The sequence below is a fragment of the Gadus macrocephalus genome, chromosome 18 (assembly GCF_031168955.1).
Source record: "Gadus macrocephalus chromosome 18, ASM3116895v1".
NCBI lineage: Eukaryota > Metazoa > Chordata > Actinopteri > Gadiformes > Gadidae > Gadus > Gadus macrocephalus.
In genome coordinates, this window is record NC_082399.1 from 9,867,005 (window position 1) to 9,889,794 (window position 22,790).

Below are 22,790 nucleotides of genomic sequence, written 5' to 3' on the forward strand. Positions count from 1 at the left end.
TCGCGCTTCTGCCTTCTCACACCGCGAGACAGGATCGTGGCTTTGAGTATCGCGATTTTCGGTTTGATACGCGTATCGTTACAGCCCTAAAATATATATATATATATATATATATATATATATATATATATATATATGTAACTAGAAGAAATTGTGTTGTCATGTTGTCCAAAGACAAAATTTAAAACGCGATGTGTTTGTAAATTTTCGAACTCTTCTAAATAATCGCTTGTGGTTGTTTTCTTGAACGTAGTTGCCGTAATAGGTAGACTCAAATCTTCTCACTGAAAAATCATCAGAAATGACAACGTATTTGTGTATTGCCTTATTGAAAAGACCATTCTCGGGCTGCTCAGTCTAACCTCAGCCTCTAGTCCGTCCATCCAGTCTATTCTGTGAGCCTACCAAACTGTGACAACAGAGGGCCATAGGCCGTGTGTTTCGCCCATAGATGGCAGTGTGACCATTACCCTCCGGCAACCGCCGTGCCTGATCCTCTACGGGCCCAAGAGGAAGGAACCACAGACAGACGCTGTCACCCCTAATACAGAGTTACCCAAATGGCCTACGAGGGTAAATCAGGAGCACACACCGCTTAATAGTTCAGGAAAGACCCGTCGATGCGCGGGACTCGACTCTGACCTCGCCGTGTAAAACGGTGAACGTCTTAGCGAGTCGATTTTGACAAAAGGTTGCGTGACTAATGACGATCGTCTAAGGCCACGGGAGGGGAAAACAAACACACACAACCCTGGGACATCCGTCTCTTTCTCTCTCGCTCTGGGTCCGCTCTGCTCTCTCTCTCTCTGTCGCTTCTTTGTGCCGATCCGTCTTTGTTTTCCGCGGGAGGTGAGTTAGAGGAGTTGAGTGCGCTTGAACTGCTTGATGAGGTCACGTCTCGTTTCAGCCGCAGGTTCAAGGCCAAACAGAGTCGGTGAATGTGCACTGTGTGTAACATGCGCTAAGTAACGTACGCTGCTCTCGCATAAAAACAAATAAAAAGGAGAAAATAAAGCTATATAACCGATGAATTCACCCTTCTTGGTCCTGGTGTCTTTTGTCTCCCAATTAGCCTGGCCTTTTGTTGCTGGTGCTAAAGAGGAGTCAAGCAGCTGTCATTTCGTGTCAGCCATTATGGAGCTGTTAGTTTCTTTGTGTTCTTTGGTTGTTGTGTCAGAGGGCTTTGTGGTCTGACGTGGCCACACGCAATCTCTTGTCTCGTCCGTGTCTGTGAACAAATAACCAGATGAAGGTGACAAAAGACGATTCTGATGATGATTCAGATGGATGGTGATCATGGTCAACGAGTTTGTGTGTGAGAGAGTGTGTGTGTGTGTGTGTGTGGGGGATTGTGTGGGTGGGTGGGGGCATTCCAATAGATGTGTGTTTAGTGTTGTAAGAAAAAGTCTTTCCTGCCCTTCTTTCCTCAAAGACCACTTACCACTTATATATCGATCAGAGTCAGAGGTGTTCTCTAGACTGGCGTATGTGCTTCTGTGCATGTGTGTGTCTAACTGTGTGTACACGTGTGCATTGCCCTCTTATTCCCTCAGCCTGGACAGACCATAATGATCAAATGGAACCGGCTACTCCCCTGGTATATTTATCACACTCGCTCCCTTCATCCTTTCAGATTCATCCCTCGCATTTATTATTCTTCCCTTCACCTCCCCCTGTGTCTCTCTCTCTCTCTCTCTCTCTCTCTCTCTCTCTCTCTCTCTCTCTCTCTCTCTCTCTCTCTCTCTCTCTCTCTCTCTCTCTCTCTCTCTCTCTCTCTCTCTCTCTCTCTCTCTCTCTCTCTGAAATGTCTAAATTACACTTGCTAATGGGTTGCGGCCGTTCTGTTTTCCCCCTGTCACTCTCACTCGTTCCCACTTTCAATTCCCCCTTCTTCTCTCCGTCTATGTTTCTTCCTTTCACTTTGTATCGGGCACAGCCTGCTTTCCATTGGGTTTTAAATTGAACAACTGAACAAAAGTGGGTGGATGATTTGAAGGGAATAAGCATTCGTATTCCCATCGGAAGACTTTCCTCCTAATCTCCTGTCGTCGTCTTCAGCTCCTCTCTTCAGTCCCTCTCATCTCATCAACATCCCTTAATTATCAACCTCTCTTTCTTCCCTCCTCTTCCACCGTCTCTTGTGCTCTCCTATTGTGTTACTTACTTGTCTCTCCTCCGGCCTCATGGCCTCCTCTCCCCCTCCTCCTGGACTCCCAAACCAGATGGAGACATCCATACTTAATGGGCCGGCTGGCAGACCAGCTCTCTAAGTCCCCTCCAGGCATCTAGACACCAGCACGGGCCACCGACCTCCACGCCGGACCCCCCCAACATGCCAGTCCTGCAGAAACACGGGCAGGAGAGTGTAGCGGCTAGGGGGTCAGACCCCAGCCAGGGGGAAGGTGAGCTGGGATCCAGCCCCGGCCCTACTATGTAATAGATGAACTTATGGGGGGAAGACGGCACACAGCCTGGGCCAGAGACCAAAGGGCCGCAACGGATGGAGCTACGCCTCGCTTCCTGTGTTGTTTCGGAGATATTGTAGTGAAGAAAACGAGTGGATGAATCTTTCGGGTGGGGTTTTTAGTGGTGTTTTTCTGCGGTGACTAGTCAATGCAGTGTTGATTTGAATTCATTCCAGACACCTTCTTATAGTTTACTGCTGCTGGCCGGAGTTTGTGTTTGCCAATTAGGCGCTTGCAGATCCCCGCCTACAGGGACATGATTGGTCAAAACAAATACGAAAGTCAAACGCCACCTTTTAACCCAGATGTGAGATCGTCTGCCTTCTATAGATATAGACTATAGATATCGATCTGGGATCCAATTTGAGGGACGAGACGAAGTGTAACTTGGTCCTCGAATCTCCCTCCTCCTGTTTCGCACGCCGGCCACCCATTCTAAACCAAGCCGCGTGCCGGCAGACCATCCGCAACGTGAACAGAATCAAATCCCAGGAGGCCGAGCCCGCGTGTAAGACCCAGCGGTGGCCCGCTGACGCGAGTTTGTGGGGCAGCCGTCCATGACAGGGAGTCATGGGTGCCTGGGTGCCGATTCGCTGTTCTGCGGGAGCACGGGGGGGCGGCGATGATGGCGTCGGTGGTGGCGGTGGTGGTGCTGGGGGGGCTTATTGGGCCGGGGTACACTTGTAAATGTCAGGGCCAGATGCCTGGCTGGTGGCTGCGTTTACATTTCACCCAGGCCCGTGATGAATGATGCTGGGCGGGCGCGCTCCATGGCTCCGTGGCTGCTAATGAGGTCGGGCTCGGTTGGTTCTGCTCTTTGTTAAAGTGACGTGCTGGAGGTGCGGGGCGGTGTTAAAGTGTGTTTAAGGCGACCGCTAACGCCCGTCCCTTTAAACACTTTGGGTCGTTAAACAGAGGGTTGCACGTCTGGAGTGCTGAACCACCCAGGGGCCTGGTTCACCCAATATTTGTTCCTTTTAAAGTTTTAAATGAAGTTCTAAATTGAGTTATAAAAATCCCCCCAAAAAACAAGTGATAATTAAAATAAGTCATCTTGTTTTTTTTCCAGGGGTGCTCACGAAATAAATCACAGATGTTTGCCTGGAGGCTAATACCAGCCAATTAATGCAATGATTATGTTGTTAAGTTTAAAGCAATAATTCCCAATAGATGACATTCACATATCGTGCGTATCTCACGACCTCTCACCCTAACTGAAGAAAATGATCAGCGCAGGTGCTAGACACATAAACAGGTGTCTAGCACCTGTTTATTTTGGCTCTATGTTGGTTTGATAATAATTTTGAATCAAATAAAGACAAATAACTGTGTTTTGATGAAAAGTTTTTTAAAGGTGGAATTAAAGTATCGCTATTTAAATATCTATATTTTAAGGAGAATTTAAGCCTCAAGAGAGCTCTGAGGTTGAGTTGTATCTGTTGCCCCTTCCGTCGGCGATACTTGAGGTTTAATTTGATTAGACGTCTTAACTTATTCCCATAGGGTTCAGGGGTTAAGAGCCCCGCTTAGAGAAAGGTCAGTGGTGGTCTTGGGTACAAGCGTCTTATCTAACTGGTTATTCATTCATTCCATATTCAAATCTCGTCTCAGTTTGATGGTGTTTTACTTGTGTTCGCCTATTACTACATCCATTCTGTAGCATGTATATCGCTAATGTTATTGATGTTAAAAGTGTAAGTGACCCCCTGTATCAGCTCAATCCCCCCAACCCCGCTCCTCTTCTGCCCTCTAACCGTCGTCTGTTATAATGAGGGATGTTGGATATGAAATGCACAGCGTCGGAGGAGCATAACACTCCGTTGGACGCCTCCGTCAACAGCAACCTCTGAGCTCCATACGTCCACACCCACCACACTGCCGGGGTCCCTTCGTCGGGACAACGGAGAGGGTCCTAAAAGGCCCCTCGACATCATAGGAGGTACACTCCCTGCATTCGGAGCAGAGTGGAACAGTTATTCTCATGGTGTCCCTGAATTACGTCCTTATTTCCGTAACATTGATGAAATGGCACGGATTACATTTCACTGTTGAAGAACATGAAATACATATTACCACGTCTAAAGATATTTTGTGATTCACTGACCCTTGAATAGATTTCCTACCTCTAGTGCTGCTTCAGCCAGAGTCGATTCGATTTTCTATTAAATATTTTCCACCAAACACATTTTTTTATCTTTTGAATCAACCCCAAACTTTTTTAGATCTCAAGACTAGTGTATTATCAAACTTTTAAATAACCCCAACGTTATCAGGTCGATCTCTCCTTTGATTAGCCAATCACGATCAAGTAGGAGTGTTCAACGGGACTAGAAACCAGCCCCCCCCCCTGTTGTTAACAACAAACCCCCTAGCATTTAACGCTAGCTTTACAAGCTGTTGTTGTGAGGACCCAGGATTACATTTAAGGCTGTTTGGTTGTTCGTTTTAGCCGATCGGGTCAGTCCTAAATGAAATAGACACCCTCTAACGAACGAGAGAGAGAGAGAGAGAGAGAGAGAGAGAGAGAGAGAGAGAGAGAGAGGGTGCAGGCCAATGCCATGGGTTGGTAGTGATTGAGTGTTAGGCCGGGGTGTTGTGATAAATATCTCAAAATGGGTCAGGATTTGCTCCCGTGACTGTGGTCACCTGGCCGAGCTACATTTACTATTTATTGATGTCGCTTTTGCCCCAAAGCGACTGACAGTGACTGAGAGAGAGACGCACAACCCTAACCTTTAGCGGCGTCAGCAAAATTAACTCGGTAACCAAAAAGCAATTAGATTTACTTTCTAAAACGGAAGTCAATTAGCAAAGCTTGTGTGGCTGAACGGGAGAAGGGATCCATGGCCAGAGAAGCAAACAGAGAGAAAAGTGTTGCTAACAAAAAAACGCGGCTTTGGTGTTGCCATGGTGACCTTTTCCTCGGCTCTTTGAGCGAAGGGAGACGCGCCAAGGTGCTTTCAACCCACATGGCGTCACCTGACCTTAGCGGCTCTGATGTCACAGACCGTGGCGGGACTGGGAATGGGAAGGGAAAGGGTGGTGAGGGGGGAGGGAAGGGGGTTTTAAACAGTGGATTAGGGCTTGTGATCCGGCTCTGCTGGGTGCAAACACAGACCTCGCCGTCTTTATGGACTCTAACTAGATTTAACTCCGCTCACGCCCGGCACGGCCCAGATGAGATTAGCATGTCTAATGCGGCCGGTCGTTCTGGCTCCTCGCCTCGCTCCGACCGTAATAGTCGCGACGACGGCGGACATTTTATTATTTCTTCTTTTATCCTCTGCCGCCGGAGTGTCATGCGACTGGCAGTTTATTTCAGGACAGGGGGTTGGAAATATCCCGCGTCTGGGTCGCCGTCTGGCCTGCTCTCGTACGGCTGCTTCGGTCGGGATGCTGGGGGGGTTGTTTCGGCCGTTGAAAGGACTGATGGGGGTAAGGGGGGGGAGGGATGGATGCATCCTTCTTGGGTGACACTGCAGTCCGTTTCTCGGTTTGGGATGTGGCTCTGTCACACCTATGAAACCTTTTTCAGCTGACAAAAATTTGCTTTCATCTCGAATGGGTTCAACATAATTCCGGATTCGGGCTCGCTCGTCATCCTCGATGGGCTGATGAGTCGACAAACTAGTTCTTTGTTGAACAAGCACATTGTGTCCTGTCATTTCCTCTAGATACTTATTTCCCTATGCTCCTTTGTGCATGGAAATAATTACTTACGTGGTACTTAATACCGCAATCCTCAGATGCTCCGATTAAATAAAGTCCTGCGAGAAAAGCAGTCCAACTACAAGGCTTAGGTTTAGTGTTAGAGTCGGCAGCCCATGACCGCCATACAAGTACATGCTCCTATTGCATATGTGGACGTCAGCATGTTTTGTTCTTCCGCAAACGTAAATACATTACGACAGTGGTCAAAGAGTGTTCTTCGTAAGTGGGTCAAGTGTGTGTGTGTGTGTGTGTGTGTGTGTGTGTGTGTGTGTGTGTGTGTGTGTGTGTGTGTGTGTGTCAGTATAAGTGTTGCCAGTTTGTGAGAAAGGCTTTTAAATCAAATGTATTCTTATTGTCTTAGTTATTCTTCCACCGAGTGTGTCCCTTTTTATTTTCCTGAAGGGACTGGTTATGAAATGGTGTGAGCTTCGTCATGCATAAGGATTGGAGAGTGCAAGTGCCAGCATGAATGCTTAATAGGTGCATTTGAATATGTTTCAGGAGATTGAACACTGACGCTCTGCCGTTTAGACATTTTGAGGTCGAAGGGTTTTCTTTTTCTCGCTTTGATCACCGTAATATTCTATTTGGTTTTACCCGTCTAATTAGTGACATAAGTGCAAAACACACTATATATTTATAACAAAACCCAACCCCACATGCAACTAAAAGAGATGATTAATAATCACACGTATTCAGATACACTGCTCAACCCATGTCGGGACAGAGGCTGAATTAAGAAACATTGTTTAGTGTCCGTCCTGACCAGACTGACCTCAATAGAATCCAGCAGAGTCGTATACAAAGGGAGCCAAAAGTGCAACCCTGCTATGTTTATGTACCATTGGCTTTGGGCTTCACAGTTTATTGGCCTACATAAGAGCTTAGAGGAGACGCATACATACAGTATATACCTGTTATACGTGGTAGGTAGGTATGATGGATTCATAGTGCCATGGTCACTCAGCAGGTGGGCAGGTTTCTTCTTCCTTCCTTCCTAATTTCAGCGGTTGCTTTACTTACGGTCACAAACAGCTGTAAGTTAAATGTTCCCTCTCGTTGTTCTTAACTTCGTGGTTTACTGTCTGGTAGCGATCGATTGACCACCAAACCTCACCGTTATCCAGACAATCTCTCCTCTGCTATGGTTAGCCTGTTATATTTTGCCAGATATTCAGACTAGGGCTGGGCGATTTGGCCTGAAAATAAAATCTCGATTGTTTTCTAACTAATGGACAAATTAAAAAGACCAAGGCAAAATTTAAATACATATTTTCTTTATTAACACAATAAAAATAAATGAGATTACCAAGTAATCTAGGCCTATGTGAACCAATCAGTTGTTCGAGGATAAAAAATAAAATCAGCACCACTTGGCTGTCATTATGATCTTGTAGGCCATCCCTGAAAAACTTGTAAAATGCGATCGACTTTCTACAAACCATACACGGAACAGTTTGTTCTATGTCTGACTGCTTGTACCCGAACCATTTCCATACAACTGAAGTAGCACCCTTTTTATGAATGAGTTCTTCATCTGTGTTCGTGGACATTTTTATGGTAGGGGAGATCCGGGTCGATTGAAACACGGGACGATTGAAACACAGCGATTTCCTCAAAAACCACGGAAGGCTTTCACGTCAAATTTCGTCACTACGTTCAGCACGCAAGACTGACCAACCACGCGAAATTTCGTGTAATGATGTCCCACCGTTCAAATGTTATCCCCCAAACCTGTTTTCGAGAAAAAAAAGAAAAAAAATCTTGATTTTTCGGTTCAGCCATTTCACAAACCGTAGCAAAGTAAAAATGCAAATTAATCGTTTAAACCGAAAAAATCGCCCAGCCCTAATTCAGAGAAACTCCATATTTGATTAGTTTTGTTTTCTACAAATACACAAGGAGATGACGACATATGTCACAGGAAACGACAAGCCGTCGCCCCATTTTGGGATCGATGGGAGCTGAAATCAGGCTGATCGTTCTTCACGAGGGAAGAGCGAATAATATGCAGGGCCATCCTCCAATTTGCACCCCATGTTTTGCCCGTTGCGGATCAATCGGCTGAAGTTGCGTTCCGCTCGACTTGTTCTTCCCTCGTGGAGGTGGCTCCGCCCACTCTCGCCGGCTGACGCCGAGCTGCACTTGAACTGATTGGTCGTCCGTCACTTAGTCTGCCCTGGTCGCTGGCAGCATGACCTCATGGGGAGAGACCAAAGCGTCATTCCTCAAGGGAAGTGTTATGGTCAGGTTTAGTATATAAACACACACTATATCTTATCTCTATATCTGTATCTCTTAATTTCTGTCTCCAGTGCTATCACTATTACTGTCTGTCTGTATATCAATCTGTCTGCTTGTCAAACATGGTGTAACGTCTTTTGGGTTTGGGTTTTCATCCATGGAGTCACATTTAGACTGCTCCATATAAACTGGGTAAGATAGAAATTATATTTTTGTTTTCAAAGGTTTCAAATTGAGGTTTGACATTCATGAATCCATCAACAGGGGGAGAAAAAAAGTATTTGTGTGTGTGTGTGTGTGTGTGTGTGTGTGTGTGTGTGCGTGTGTGTGTGTTTCTGTTTGTATTTAACTGAGCACGTCCGTGAGAGACAGTGGCTGTTTACACGTTCAGCACAATAATCCAATTATGCTTCTCTCTGATTTAGAAAATGCCCAATTAAGCCCCTGAAATGCCTAGCAAGGGGTTTGGGAAATAAGTGTTCCATTAATAGATACTCATTTCATGCCATGGTGTCTAATTGCAAAATTATTGATTGAAAACCTGCCTTTCTGCACAACTTAATTCATACATCACACATTTATGTAGAAAAGGCTCCAGCTGTATTTTATGGCTGGTTTAGTGTGCTATTTCCACAATTCATTAGCATTATTGTTATTATTGATTAAATATTTGTATTCATCCAACCTTGTTCGGGTCGTGTTGGAGTAGGATCATCGTAGCAAAACATGGTTTTGAGGATGTAAGGATGAATATATTAGAATTATTTTAATATTATAATGAAATGAAAGCACTTTTTTGTACCATATTTAAAATCATGAATGAACATAATTAATATCACTTAAAGGGAACAAAAAATACTTAAACATGACAACATTTGTGATTGTTCAGTGGAATAACGATCACTGCAAGGGTGGAGCTTTCCCTTTTCTTCCGCTCGGTCGGGGGTGGTGGACAAAGACAGACCATTCACATCCTATTTCTTTGTTTCACCAGCCTCAAGCGGTCAAACTCAAGAAAAACTCCCCATGGCTGCCACAGAGACAGGTGGTGATTTGGAGTGAAAAGGCTGGTTGAGAAGAATACAGTTATTCTAGGACAGGAGGGGAAAATGGCGTTCTGCCTTACTTTCAGCCGCTCTCCTCCCCCTGCTCCTTGCTGTCCTACCATGCCAGGGCGCTGTGGTTTTCAACCCTGATTGGCTGCAGTGATTGGTGCTATTTTCAACACTTGGAATGCACGCACGCACACATGCACGACAAACAGACACACACACACGCGCGCGCGCGCGCGCGCGCACACACACACACACACACACACACACACACACACACACACACACACACACACACACACACACACACACACACACACACACACACACACACACACACACAAACCGAAAAAGGAGCTGAATTTGTGAATGGCTTGCAGAGCACACAGACGGTCTGGGCATATTCCAACCTCCACCTCCAGCACCACCCAGCACCACCACGACCACCACCCTACTATATGGGGTTTTCAGTTGATAGGGGCAGAGCTGACATTTGGAAGAGAGAGTTCTTCTTTTTATGGAATGGGAAAGGTAGAGATCTCTGTTTTGAGTTGATGTTTCTTTTTTCTGTATATAGGAGTACGACATGGAATAGTACGTGTCGTGTTGGTTATTTGCAACTCAACTGTCAGAATGTACAGTATAAGTGTGTGTGTGTGTGTGTGTGTGTGTGTGTGTGTGTTTATGTGTCTATGAGTCATAACTGTTCAAGCATGCGTCCAAGGGCTTGCGTTGTCTATCCCTTGTGGGTGCGTACCAATGGAACATTAACCCTTTTAGATGCTAAATCATCTCATGCCACGGCTATTGAACCACAATTGGTATGCATCCTGCGCTTTATGTATCTACTTGTGTGTGCGTGTGTGTGTGTGTGTGTGTGTTAGTGTGCGTGCATTTGTGCTTGTGTGTGCCCATGCAAGGAGCGCTCTCTCTCCCGTGATCAGTGATGCTCTAAGTGGACTGGAGCGAGAGTGGGGGCCTTTGATTGAGGCCATCAGAGCGAGGAGAATGACCATTTCCACACCTCCCGGCTCACTTGTTGAGTCCCTGAATGCTTTCCCTCACTGGGTCCAGACTCTGTGCGCGTCCGTCTGTACTTCTCGGGCACCCCATGCATGTGTGCATTTGCACAGTGATGGTCTACTTTTGTAATAGCCTGAAATCATAGGATTGTAATCATTCATTGTTCTTTCTCTCGCTTTCTCTGTAATCATTGGGGTCTCTGTCCTTGTAGTTGTTTATCCCTCTTGTGTTATGCCACTCTTAACCATTTCACACCTTGCATGGTTTCATGGCATCACACACACACACACAGGCGTCACACACGTCCAATGGTGTTATCAGCAGGAAACAACCTTTGGGTGATTAGTAAATGAAAGAAGATTGCTTATGATTAGCAGACGTTAATTAAGTCTGCTCACCGCCTGGCTGCTCCCAGGCTGACCCCGTCAGCAACATGCAAGTCCTGGAGACGTTTGGTATGCATACGTGTGTGTGTGTGTACACCACACTATGTAGTATACGCACAGATGCACACACTTGTCTGCGGCAATTCTCGCCGTGCACTATTTGAACTTGTCCCCCCCCCGATGTGTAATTCCACCGGGCACCACTGAGGCACTCCGGGCGCGGTCGACAAGTGCCCAGCACTCCCAGCAGCCCCTCTGTCTGTGTCTGTGTCTGTGTGTGTGTGTGTGTGTGTGTGTGTGTGTGTGTGTGTGTGTGTGTGTGTGTGTGTGTGTGTGTGTGTGTGTGTGTGTGTGTGTGTGTGTGTGTGTGTGTGTGTGTGTGTGTGTGTGTGTGTGTGTGTGCGCGCGTGTGAGAGAGTCACATGGTGGCTTCCCATTGATATGCATGGATGGAAGGGACTGCTCTTCAGAGCACAACATTATTAGCATTTGATGGGGGAAAAACTGCAAGGGCTGAACGCAGAAGCTCAGGGCCTCGGGGGAGGAAAATTGTACGTTTGTCCGTTGACGGGAAAACATTTTAATATAAAAGTGCCGGGGAAACGGAAAGGGCAGGGAGAATATACAAGGGGAAGATGGAGAAGAAGGGAGGGGGTGAAAAGGTTTGTTTATCGGCGTCTGCCGCCGCGCTGGGGTGAGCTGCCGTTGTCTGTCTGTTTTGTAATAATAGCGTAGAGGAGGAGAACGGAGGACAAGGCGAACAACAAAGGAGGAAAAAAAACAAAATTGCACAGCGAGCGAAACAAACAAACACAAAAACAAACCACAAACAACGATATCTCTCCGTTAAAATTACAAAAAACAAAGCATTGTCCCCTTCGCCGACACGGCGCTCAGGGAATTCTATCAGACCACGAGAGAGAGAGAGAGAGAGAGAGATTTCATAAAAAGATACGATACGGAAGAGATTCACCCGGGCCCCAATTTCACAGCACTCCGACTGCGACATCGTTCCACATCTGTTCACAGAATTAGCAGGGCGTAACCCTCTAGATTGCACCCGCCGTAGCGAGCGACCCCTGCATGTAACACTGAGCGGATTCAATCCAGGGGGCCCGGTGTGCCCGGGCAGGGGGGGGGACACCGACACCGAAACCCTGTTCCCTGCTGGGGATCCCAGCGGGCGTGCTGGAGGGCTGTGAGTATTATAGACAGATGCTTATGGATGAAGCAAGCGATGCATGCCCCCATTGGTGGCCCTGTGGTCTGTTTACTGCCCCGCTCTGAGAATCATGAGGTTCCTAATGATAATAGTAGCTGATCTGTTTGCTTTTGTTCTTTGCGATTTGGTAATAATAGTGTCTCGCGCGCGTAGACACAAATTTCGAATTTGGAGAGTGTGTGTGCGTGTGCGTGTGTGTGTGTGTGTGTGTGTGTGTGTGTGTGTGTGTGTGTGTGTGTGTGTGTGTGTGTGTGTGTGTGTGTGTGTGTGTGTGTGTGTGTGTGTGTGTGTGGGTGGGTGGATCGTGTGAGGACGTACACAAACGTACACTCTCGTATAAACTATGTCTAGCCTATTCACATGCAGAAAATGATGTGCAAATCATTACAAAGTATAGAGCCACAAGCTTAATGAGAAACATTGACACTTCGATGAAAATAGATGCATTTCAGAGGTTCTTGAACACACACACACACACACACACACACACACACACACACACACACACACACACACACACACACACACACACACACACACACACACACACACACTGTCTGATTGCAGCTGTTAAGAAAGGCCCGCTTAGTTAGTTCTGTTATTGCAGACCAGGTGCCTGCCTAACATCTCTTCGTCTGCAACATCTGCTTGTACCCTCTCTGTCTTCTCCCTCATGTCTCTCTCTCTCTCCATTATCTCCCTCTCCATGCTCCCCCCCCGCCTGTCTTTTCCAATGCTATGATAAAGATAGTGGATATTGCTTTAATGCCTAATGGATTGTCTAACAAAGGGCTTTGCAATAGTTAAATAAGGAAAACATCGTCTTATCGTGATAGCCTGTTTTATAGTCAAGCTACGCCCTTCAATGATAAAAATACTATGTTTGGAAATGTCAGGGACATTAGTTAGGTAAAAGTAGTCGTAGTCTGATACCATAATTTACATTTCCCTAAACTTCAGTGTCATTCTTTTTGACCGGAAAAAGCAAAAGCAAACCAAGGAGAGGGAGTGTGTGTGTGTGTGTGTGTGTGTGTGTGTGTGTGTGTGTGTGTGTGTGTGTGTGTGTGTGTGTGTGTGTGTGTGTGTGTGTTTGTGTGATATTACACTGTAGTTTTGAATCAAATAAATTGTGGATATTAATTACGTAAATGATTATCTTCTGTCACCGACCCTCTCTCTCTCTTCACTGTCTCTTAAGCCTTTATGTACAAAATCTCTCTAAGATGCAATCAGTTGATGGAAGTACTGTGTGTGTGTGTGTGTGTGTGTGTGTCTGTCCTGAAGGCTGGGTACCCATGGCCCACGCTGAGTTCTGGTTCAACTGCAAAACGCTTAAGTGATGTGTTGGGCTCAGTAACAGTGCCTTGGGGGGAATGGAGGGTTGTTCTGGTCCAATGGTGCCGGTAAGCGAAACTGGGGAAAATAACAATAATAAACAATAAGTGTTGTCTGATGATAAAGTACAGCAGTGGATTTTATCGCTCTGACAAAACAAGCTTCTCTCCCAGCTTTTTCATCCTCTCACAGTGTGTGAATGTGTGTTGTGAATGTTGTGTGTGTGTGACATCTTTGAAACCATATGCTTTTCTTCTTGCATATATATATTATTATATATGTATATTTAGATGAATATTTATATAGACACTCCTTGACTCTGACTCTCTCGCTGTCTCCATCTGTCTTTCTCTGTCTCTCCCGGTTTCTCTTTCGGTTTCTCTCTTTCTTTCTCTGTCTTTCTCTCTCTCTGTATCTCTGTCTCTTTCTCTGTCTCTCTCGGTTTCTCTCTTTCTTTCTCTGTCTCTCTGTCTCTCTCTTTTTCTCGTTCTCTCTTTTTCTGTCTCTGTGTCTCTCGGTTTCTCTCTCTCTCTCTCTGTTTCTCGTTCTCTCTGTCTCTGTCTCTCTCTCAATGTGTGTCTCTCTCTCTCTCTCTCTCTCTCTCTCACCTCAGCCCTGCCGATCCTGGGGTCCAGTGAGGTCCAGGCTCCCGCCCCTCAGACCAAGTCCATGGAGGACATTGAGGAGCTAGCTGCGAGCTACGAGCGGAAACTCATCGAGGTGAGTGACGACCGCTGCCGTTGGGCCGCCTTCACATGTTCCTCCCGATACGTTTACGATCTTTTCTGTGGTACCGCGTGACAGTATTGTAGTGCGGCCCAAATTAAGGTGTTCACTTTGTGAACAATTTGCAGGATTTTTTTCCACAAAATGTTGCAGTTTTTGGGCTTTCGGTGAGGTGTCTGACGAAGTGAGTCGCCAAACCAAACTTTCCTGGCTAAAGATGGATGAGGACAAGGACGGAGTTTAAGGCAGAAAGTTTCACTTCTAAAAGTTCTTCAAAGATCTTCTTCAGATCTTTGGTGAAAACAAAAGTAAACCGCTTAGTTTTCTAAGCAGAATTGAATCAGCACAGAAGTGATTCGTCTTATCGCCTCGAAGCAGAAATACCCCCCGAAACGACTGCTGTGATTTTAGATTGATATTCAACGTTAAATGTTTGTAACCTTTGCATAACAGAATTACCCCTTGAAAGGAGGACAGATTTCATGGATTACTGTTTGAGTAAAGACTGGACCTTCGGCCATATTTCACACTCTTAGTTTCTCTGAGTGTTTCACAAACTATGTAGACATTAGAAATCAACGGCTTTGAATGTTGAGCTGTTGTGCGTTTTACCTACGGAAGTCAAGGGGACGGTCTTAAAAGTGCATGCAGCAATTTCTACAACTTTGGTAATTGTGTTTAGAAGCACTCCCTTTCATTTTGACGTGTCAATATATTAAACAATGATTAAAGCACAAAGTGTTTTAATTTAAATATACTTCCTACGTGTTGATTCAACATTAATCTTGTGATTTCACATTTAAATATCCATTTTTACAATCTGCTTTCATAAGGAGAAAACCCCTCAGAACAGTCGTAACGGTTTCAGTGGAGAAACGGCACAATTGTGGTGGAGCTCACTATCACTGACCAACCATCAAACATTCTGTGTGAACGCCTGTGATATTTAACTTCCAAACTAGGAACGGGACGACCTAGTGAAAGCACCCAACCAAACTGCCGGGTCATTATCCCCGAGTTGGGGAAACGAGCGTGGTTTCGAGCGCCTGGCAGTGCTTCTCTACTCCTCCATCCAGCAGGTGTTCCTAAACAAAAAACCCGCCAGCCTGTCGAAACAACGGTCGATTGGCTAATGACGGGGTCATATTGGCGCGCGCTCTCGCTGGTAACCAATCACGGAGCAGCAGCAGCTGTAGAACCCAGCTGCTTGCTTATCACCATGTTGTGTTTCCTATTACCATGATTGTTCCCTACTCGTGGCGAGATGTTCCTCTGGCGTACCATGAGGTTGACGCTAGAACAGTGGTCGGTTTCCACAGTGTTTGTGTGCGTGCCTGTTTTCTTGTGGTGTGGGTGGAGATTTGAAGGGTGGGTGTAGCGGAGGCGGCTGCGGTGTTCAGCATTAATAATTCATCTTGTTTTATATTTCTTTAATAAGAAATAATTCGGGCTGTGTTTGGGGAAAGCCATCTTTTCACTTATTCATTCACATGTATGTGTGATGCATTTTTAATGGCGTTTACTTATTTATTTGTTCATTTGCCGAGCTGTCAGTCTCCATAGCGAGCCCGCCACCGAATGGAACACTTCGGCCGGTTCACCGAGCAGATGCTATGCTAATGCTATGCTAATGCTACACTACGTTACGCCAGGTGCGTGCCCCTGCCTCGGTTCCTCACCCGAGCGGGAATAACAGTTGTCTAGCCTTGGGCTCTGGCGGTGGAGGAATTATTTTGTGAAATATAAACAGTAAAAATGGCAAAGAGCGCTAGGCATCCGATTGGTTGATCGAAAGTGCCTCGGCTGCCATTGGCTGGTTGAGAGTACCTCGGCTGTCGTTGGCTGGTGGCGATACAGTGGCGGCTAATGATGTTTTTCAGGCCTGGAAGCAGGAAACACGACTTAAAAGTGATTTGTACTCATTACTTGTTGTCTGTACTCGGGTCTCTTCAGCCATCTGCTGAGGCAGGGCTTTTCCTGGTAGTTAGGAGACTCTGTCGCTGTCTCTTTTAGTATGGAGAGATGAGAGGATGTGGGAGAGAGTCCTTAGGAAAGAGGGAATGCCCGCATGTCATGTCTTTGTCGAGTGCTGCGCGTGTTAGCAGATTATTAATAAGTACCATCACATCTTTTTCTATGGAGATTCAGCAGAACCGCAGTCCAGGTTTCCCCCTGTATTTTTTAACGTACGAATCTGCAAACATTCCGTCTGAAATGTTAAGCGGATAAAGTTGTTCTTTTTACTCTCTCTGTGGTCATAGTTAATTATCGCTTCTCGTGCATTATTTATGCTCTGTCCCATTTGGTTAAAATTGGATGTGGCTTTTTGCAGCTGAATTCGAAGCTGTTTCGTGCCTGTGAGGGGGAAGGTGACTGCAACGGTCCCACCCCAGTGTCGAGGGACAGCTAGGCTCTCCTCACTTTTCTGTTTCGACTTTTTCGACAAATATAGTGTAAATATACAACCATTATGGCTGCGTTCCCCATTAAATCCAATAGATGTTTTGTACTGTTTACCTTTTCTCGGTGGAATGCCTGAGAAAACATTTGGGAGGGATAGAGGAAGCCAACACAAAGTATGTCTTGCAGTAGCTTTTCCAAATACATCATTAGTCGTTTAATCCCTTGTGTGTGTGTGTGTGTGTGTGTGGGGGGAGAAATATCACATTGATATTGATTGCTTGGAAATACCCTATATGGCCTATATGTGTGTATGAATATAGGACGGAATGGTCAATATAGATCTTACGGAGCAAGATCCATGCTTATTATTACCCTGCTTACAGTAACTCACTCACGGAGCGGCTACCTTTAAAATAAACAGTACGCAAACCGTCACCTTAGGTTGAATCATTTATTCAAATATTAGAGAAAATCGTAGAAGTCTGTAAATAATTTCTTCTCTTGCCATGGCCTCTCCACTCATGCAGCCTTTCGCCCTCCCTCCCTTTTTGCACTCCCCTAGTCTCCCTCCCATTGCTTCTGTGTGCTCTCTCCACATAACCGTAACAACACCTCCTTTCTCCTCTTCATCCCTACCCCTCTGCTCTCCTCATCTATCCTCTCCTCTCTTCTCCTCACCCTTTCTCATCTTCTCTGCTCTCCCCCCTCATCTCTCCTCCCCTCATCTCCTCTTTTCTCCCCACCCCTTCTCCTCTTCTCTCTCCTCCTTTCCTCTCCTCTCTTTTGCCTTCCTCTCCTCTCTCCTCCCCTCCACATCTCTCCCATCTCCTCTCCCCTTTTCACCTATCCCATCTCTCCCCACCCCTTCTCTTCTCCCCTCCTCTCTCCTCCCCACCCCTCCTCTTCTTCTCTCCTCTCTCCTCCCCACCCCTCCTCTTCTCCCCTCCTCTCTCCTCCCCACCCCTTCTCCTCTCCTCTCTCCTCCCCTCCCCTTCTATTCTCCCCTCCTCTCTCCTCCCCACCCCTTCTCCTCTCCTCTCTCCTCCCCTCCCCTTCTATTCTCCCCTCCTCTCTCCTCCCCTCCCCTTCTCTTCTCCTCTCCTCTCTCCTCCCCACCCCTCCTCTTCTTCCCTCCTCTCTCCTCCCCACCCCTTCTCCTCTCCTCTCTCCTCCCCACCCCTTCTCTTCTCCCCTCCTCTCTCCTCCCCACCCCTCCTCTTCTTCCCTCCTCTCTCCTCCCCACCCCTTCTCCTCTCCTCTCTCCTCCCCACCCCTTCTCTTCTCCTCTCCTCTCTCCTCCCCTCCCCTTCTCTTCTCCCCTCCTCTCTCCTCCCCTCCCCTTCTCTTCTCCTCTCCTCTCTCCTCCCCACCCCTCCTCTTCTTCCCTCCTCTCTCCTCCCCACCCCTTCTCCTCTCCTCTCTCCTCCCCACCCCTTCTCTTCTCCCCTCCTCTCTCCTCCCCTCCCCTTCTCTTCTCCTCTCCTCTCTCCTCCCCACCCCTTCCCCTCTCCTCTCCTGTCAAGGGACAGGACTAGTGGTCCTCAAAGGGTCACGCATGTCTGGTGATATGGATTAACATTATAACTTGATAAATCATTCTCTCAATAGAAAGTTGTAGATAATGGAACATGCCCATCAACAGTTCCAAGAGTTCAAAGGGCCACGTGTGAAATTAGAACGGCATTATTTCTTCGTTCTACTTGTTAAATGATTTTTCTCGTTTCGATCGCGGAATCCATCCATCAGCTCTCCACGTCTGCATTATGCATATTTTACAGTACCTGAGTGCCCACCTGCTGCACCACGGGCGCCTCACAGCGACCTGCCATCGCTGGGCTATACGCTCCGTTTACCACAACAGAGCTAGTGGCCACACCTCCCCCCATGAGGCCCCGCCCCCTCCTCACACCGTGCCTAACGGCCTCGATCGTCCTAACCCAAACCCCCTATAGTCTCTGACAGGTGTACTCTCACGCGTGCTTTCTCTCGCTCTCTCTCTCTCATTCCCGCTCTCTCTCTCTCGCTCTCGCTCTCGCTCTTGCTCTCGCTCTCGCTCTCTCTCTCTCTCTCTCTCATTCCCGCTCTCTCTCTCTCTCTCTCTCTCGCTCTCGCTCTCGCTCTTGCTCTCTCTCTCTCTCTCTCTCTCTCTCTCTCTCTCTCTCTCTCTCTCTCTCTCTCATTCCCGCTCTCTCTCTCTCTCTCTCTCTCTCTCTCTCTCTCTCTCTCTCTCTCTCTCTCTCTCTCTCGCTCGCTCGCTCGCTCGCTCTCGCTCTCGCTCACTTTCTTTCTTACACTTGCACACAAACATTGGGACATGCCACGCACACTCTTTGCCGCCACCATCTTCCCCTCCAACCGCGCAGTGTGTTGTCAGCATTGTGTTATCAGTGCTGTGTTTCAAGCCTAGGTTATGGTGGTGTATGGGGGGGGGGCAGGTGGTGGTGATAGTAGTGTATGAAGGGGGGGGGGGGGGGGTACTGGTGGTGGTGATAGTGTTTTAGGACGGTGGGGGGGGTGGTGATTATAGTGGTGTATGAGGGGGGTGGTGTAGTGGTGGTGGTGGTGGTGGTGGTGGGGGTGGTGGTGGTGGGGGTGGTGGTGGTGGTGGTGGTGGTGGTGGTGGTGGGGGTGGTGGTGGTGGTGGTGGTGGTGGTGGTGGAGGGGGTGTACGGAGGAGCGATATGGGTCAAAACTGTATAGGTGTCCTGGGGGAAGGATTGCACATCCTTCCTTTGATCCACACTCTCATTAATTACCCATAAACAACATCACGAACAAGAACAACAATTACCAACGAGCCACTAACCCACACACACACACACGCGCGCGCACACGCGCGCACACACACACACACACACACACACACACACACACACACACACACACACACACACACACACACACACACACACACACACACACACACACCCCCACACTAAGTGAGGGGAGCAGAGTTAGTGAGGGGTAAAGCAGTAATGAGCTGTGGAATGCATAAAGCATGTGACTCTTGATCTGTGATGCCGGTGAGAGCGGCTGCATCGTTACTTTCGGGATTGGATTTGGACGCGCTTTGTAGCGGTCCGAAGGTTGGTCCAATAAACACCGGTTCTGCTACCCTTGTTGAAGTTGTTTGGTTAGAATGACATTTATTGAGGTTTGTCTTTTTAAAAAAAGCACTAAGTAGACATCACCAGGTAGGCGCCGGAAAGTTGTCGAAATAACAAATATACTGAAAGGGAGATTGTTTAAGACTCGAGACGAGTAGATTTGCAGTTCAAGTGGTTGAGGGTGAATTCGGTAACAGCCAGACCCTCAAGACGGGAAAAACAAGATGTTCCCATCCTATACACTGTACTTTAAAACACAGCCGTCATACTGGTGAGCTGAGTCACTGCTAGGTCTGACGAGATTGTTATGGTCAAATTTAGAATACGGGTACATTCATTAACATCAATTAATCCAATCATAATCATTAAAGTTAATTAGCATTGGGGTTAGGGTTGCGGTTAGACGGATATGATTAGGGGTAAGATTATGTTATTGATATACTGATACCTAAGACATGTTTTACATTGAGTCCAGCCCTCCTTTAATGTATACCATGTGAACGCCCTGGACGATGACAATATTAACTCTACACGTCACATGCAAACATCCTATTCCATAACAGACAAAGGAAGGACCGCATCAGACTGAAGAATCAATAGACACACAATCAAAAGATAAACAGATATATCATTAGAATAGCGTTAGTATATTCAAAATATTTTGCAAGTAAGCCGTGTATAAAGACGGAAACCACAATGTTTGAGTTACATAACCAGAGCGACAATCGACACACTCTTCTGATATTATACAATTTGCACTCAAACTCTGACTGGCTGTCTGGTTAAGCTGTTGGCCTCTACTGGCCCAGAATATCAAATGTATCCTCGCTTCACCGTCTGTCTGTGCAGACACTGAACTAAGGTCTTCCTAATTTAGTATGCATAACCTTAAAGGATGGATAATTTTCTATGTCTGGCTCCTCAGGCGCATATTATTCAATCTGTCATCAGCATAATACACAAAATAAAACCAAATTGATCAATTTGTGTTCCAAATAAAGTACACAAGCGATTCAATAGGAGGGTATTTGTTTAGCCCTGCATTTCAAATTTCATTGGCCTTTTAACACAACTTTCCAGAACAGTTCTAGCCTGGAGCTCGGGTGTATTTTATTTGAAGATTGTGTATGGGAACCCAGAGGAACCTAAAACTAGTATTGCAGTGTCCATTCTCCTGGTATGGAAGTACATTTTAAACACAATGAACGAGTGCACGGTTCCCTCACCACGCGCTCTGCTCGGAACCCTTTGGCCTGATTACTCGCTTGTGTGCTTGATAAAAAGACACACAAGCACTTGGTGAGCACATTGCATCTCCGAGGGCAATTTAGAAACATGTGGCGCTTAGGATCCAGCAAATGGACGTTTGTTTCTATCCATTAGTCATTAACTGGTGGCAAGACCCTGGTCCTAACCACAGGCTCCGGCTGGCACGCTTCCATTTTCTTTTCTCTTGAAACAAGAGCCCTATCACGTAACAACATTTCATTGAGGGCCGTGCTTCTATTATCTTAGGAGCCGTCAAACATAATAGTGCGTGATTTTAGTATTTTTCTATTGGCTTTGGACTGTACATCTCCTCATCTTCTGAATTTGCTTCTTTTAAATTACATTGTTTGTACTCAAGCGCTGATACGTGGAGTTGTGTACTGCAACGAAATCCAGTCTGCATTCTTAGAAAAGCAACCGCACAGAGTTTACACAGCTTTTGAAACAGACAGTAAAACGTAAATATAAAATATACATAATCAACCATGAGGACGGTTTCACCGTTGTTGTCTTACATTTAGGGCATTTAGCAGACGCTTTTATCCAAAGCGACTGACCTAGTTTAATGCACACATTGACACACTGACGCCGTCAAGATCAGTTAGGGTGAAGTCTCTTGCTCAGGGACACATCGACACACATCTGGAAGAGAGCCTGGGATCGAACCAGCTACCTTCCGGTTACAAGTCAATCTGCTCTACCTCCTGAGCTAAGCCGACCCACAGTCTTCTTTGTCCCTGTCTCAATCATTACTTCCTTACAATAATCTAGCCAAGTAGCTATGCACCTAAAATGTTAGTTTCCTTTGGGGATGCAAACGGCTTGAAGTCAGAGGGGACAGACTGTTGTTGTCGTCATTGTTGTCATCCCTGCATCGGCAGGCAGCGTTGGGAGGGTGGAGCTCTGTCACCACACGGAGAGGGCTATCTTTAATGCCCACTGGGGTGCGGTGGGGTATTTTAGCAGTGATGTTCGGCAACGAGATGAGCCCCTATCATCAGCCACATTAACTCGTTAACTCCCAGCCCTCTTTTATTTTCTGCCCTTGTTTTTTCTCAGTCCATCTGTCCCCTCTCTCTCTTCCTCTTTCTCCCTCTCCCTCTCTCCCTTCTCGATCTCTCCGTCTCATCCTCTCCCTTTCCTCTGCTCTGCCCACTCTCATTCTCAAATATTTTTCCCCAGTGGACTGCACAGCTTGTGATGTCTATATTGGGCTTTGGTGTCTCTCTCCCTCTCTCCCTCTCTCCCTCTCTCCCTCACCCTCTCTCCCTTGCTCACTTCACTAATTTCTCTGTGCTGTCTTTCCTGCTATAAGCGGTGGGGGTTCAGTGACTCAGAGTGACGGATCAGGACACTGAGTGGACCGATGACATCAACCACCAAATCTCTCTCTCGCTCTCTCGCTCTCTGTCTCACTCGCTTTCTCTCTCTTTGTCCACCCCTTTTCACAAACAGGCTTTTATTAGAATGCCACATGTATGGATTATATGAATTTCTTGGTTTCGCTCTCACCTTCCGTCTTTATCTCCGCCTCTCTCCCTCTCTTCACTCTCTGCTCACTCCCTCTGTTTGTTTCTTTTCCACCCACGCTACTCTTCCTATGGTCCTCCTCTTCGTCACTCTTCCTCACTTCCTCCCCCTGGCCTCATTACCCCTCGATCCTCGTCATCCCAGCTCGCCCCCTCTAATCACGCTCATTAGGTCATGGGTCAGCTGGACTCTATCTCTCTCTCTTCCCAGTCTGGTAGTCTCTCTCTCTCTCCCCAGTCTTGTAGTCTCTCTCTCTCTTGGAAAGCTATTGCTTTGCTTGCCATATCCTCCCTCTATCCCTGTCCTCCTTTTCTCAC

General features: G+C 46.7%; 1 protein-coding gene across 2 annotated transcripts in view; it reads left to right on the forward strand.

Annotated features, from left to right (window-relative positions):
- The window catches only part of snx29 (sorting nexin 29), a 90,107-nt gene that overhangs the window by 38,863 nt on the left and 28,454 nt on the right, over window positions 1-22,790 (forward strand). Inside the window, exons 15-16 of one of the 2 annotated variants that reach the window (XM_060036332.1) lie at window positions 14,052-14,158; window positions 14,293-14,917. In XM_060036332.1, coding sequence (XP_059892315.1) covers window positions 14,052-14,158; window positions 14,293-14,352 — 167 coding nt within the window. In that variant the 3' untranslated portion in view covers window positions 14,353-14,917. Of the gene's footprint in view, window positions 1-14,051; window positions 14,159-14,292; window positions 14,918-22,790 lie in introns of those variants that run through there. The other variant, XM_060036331.1, reaches the window with a different exon arrangement.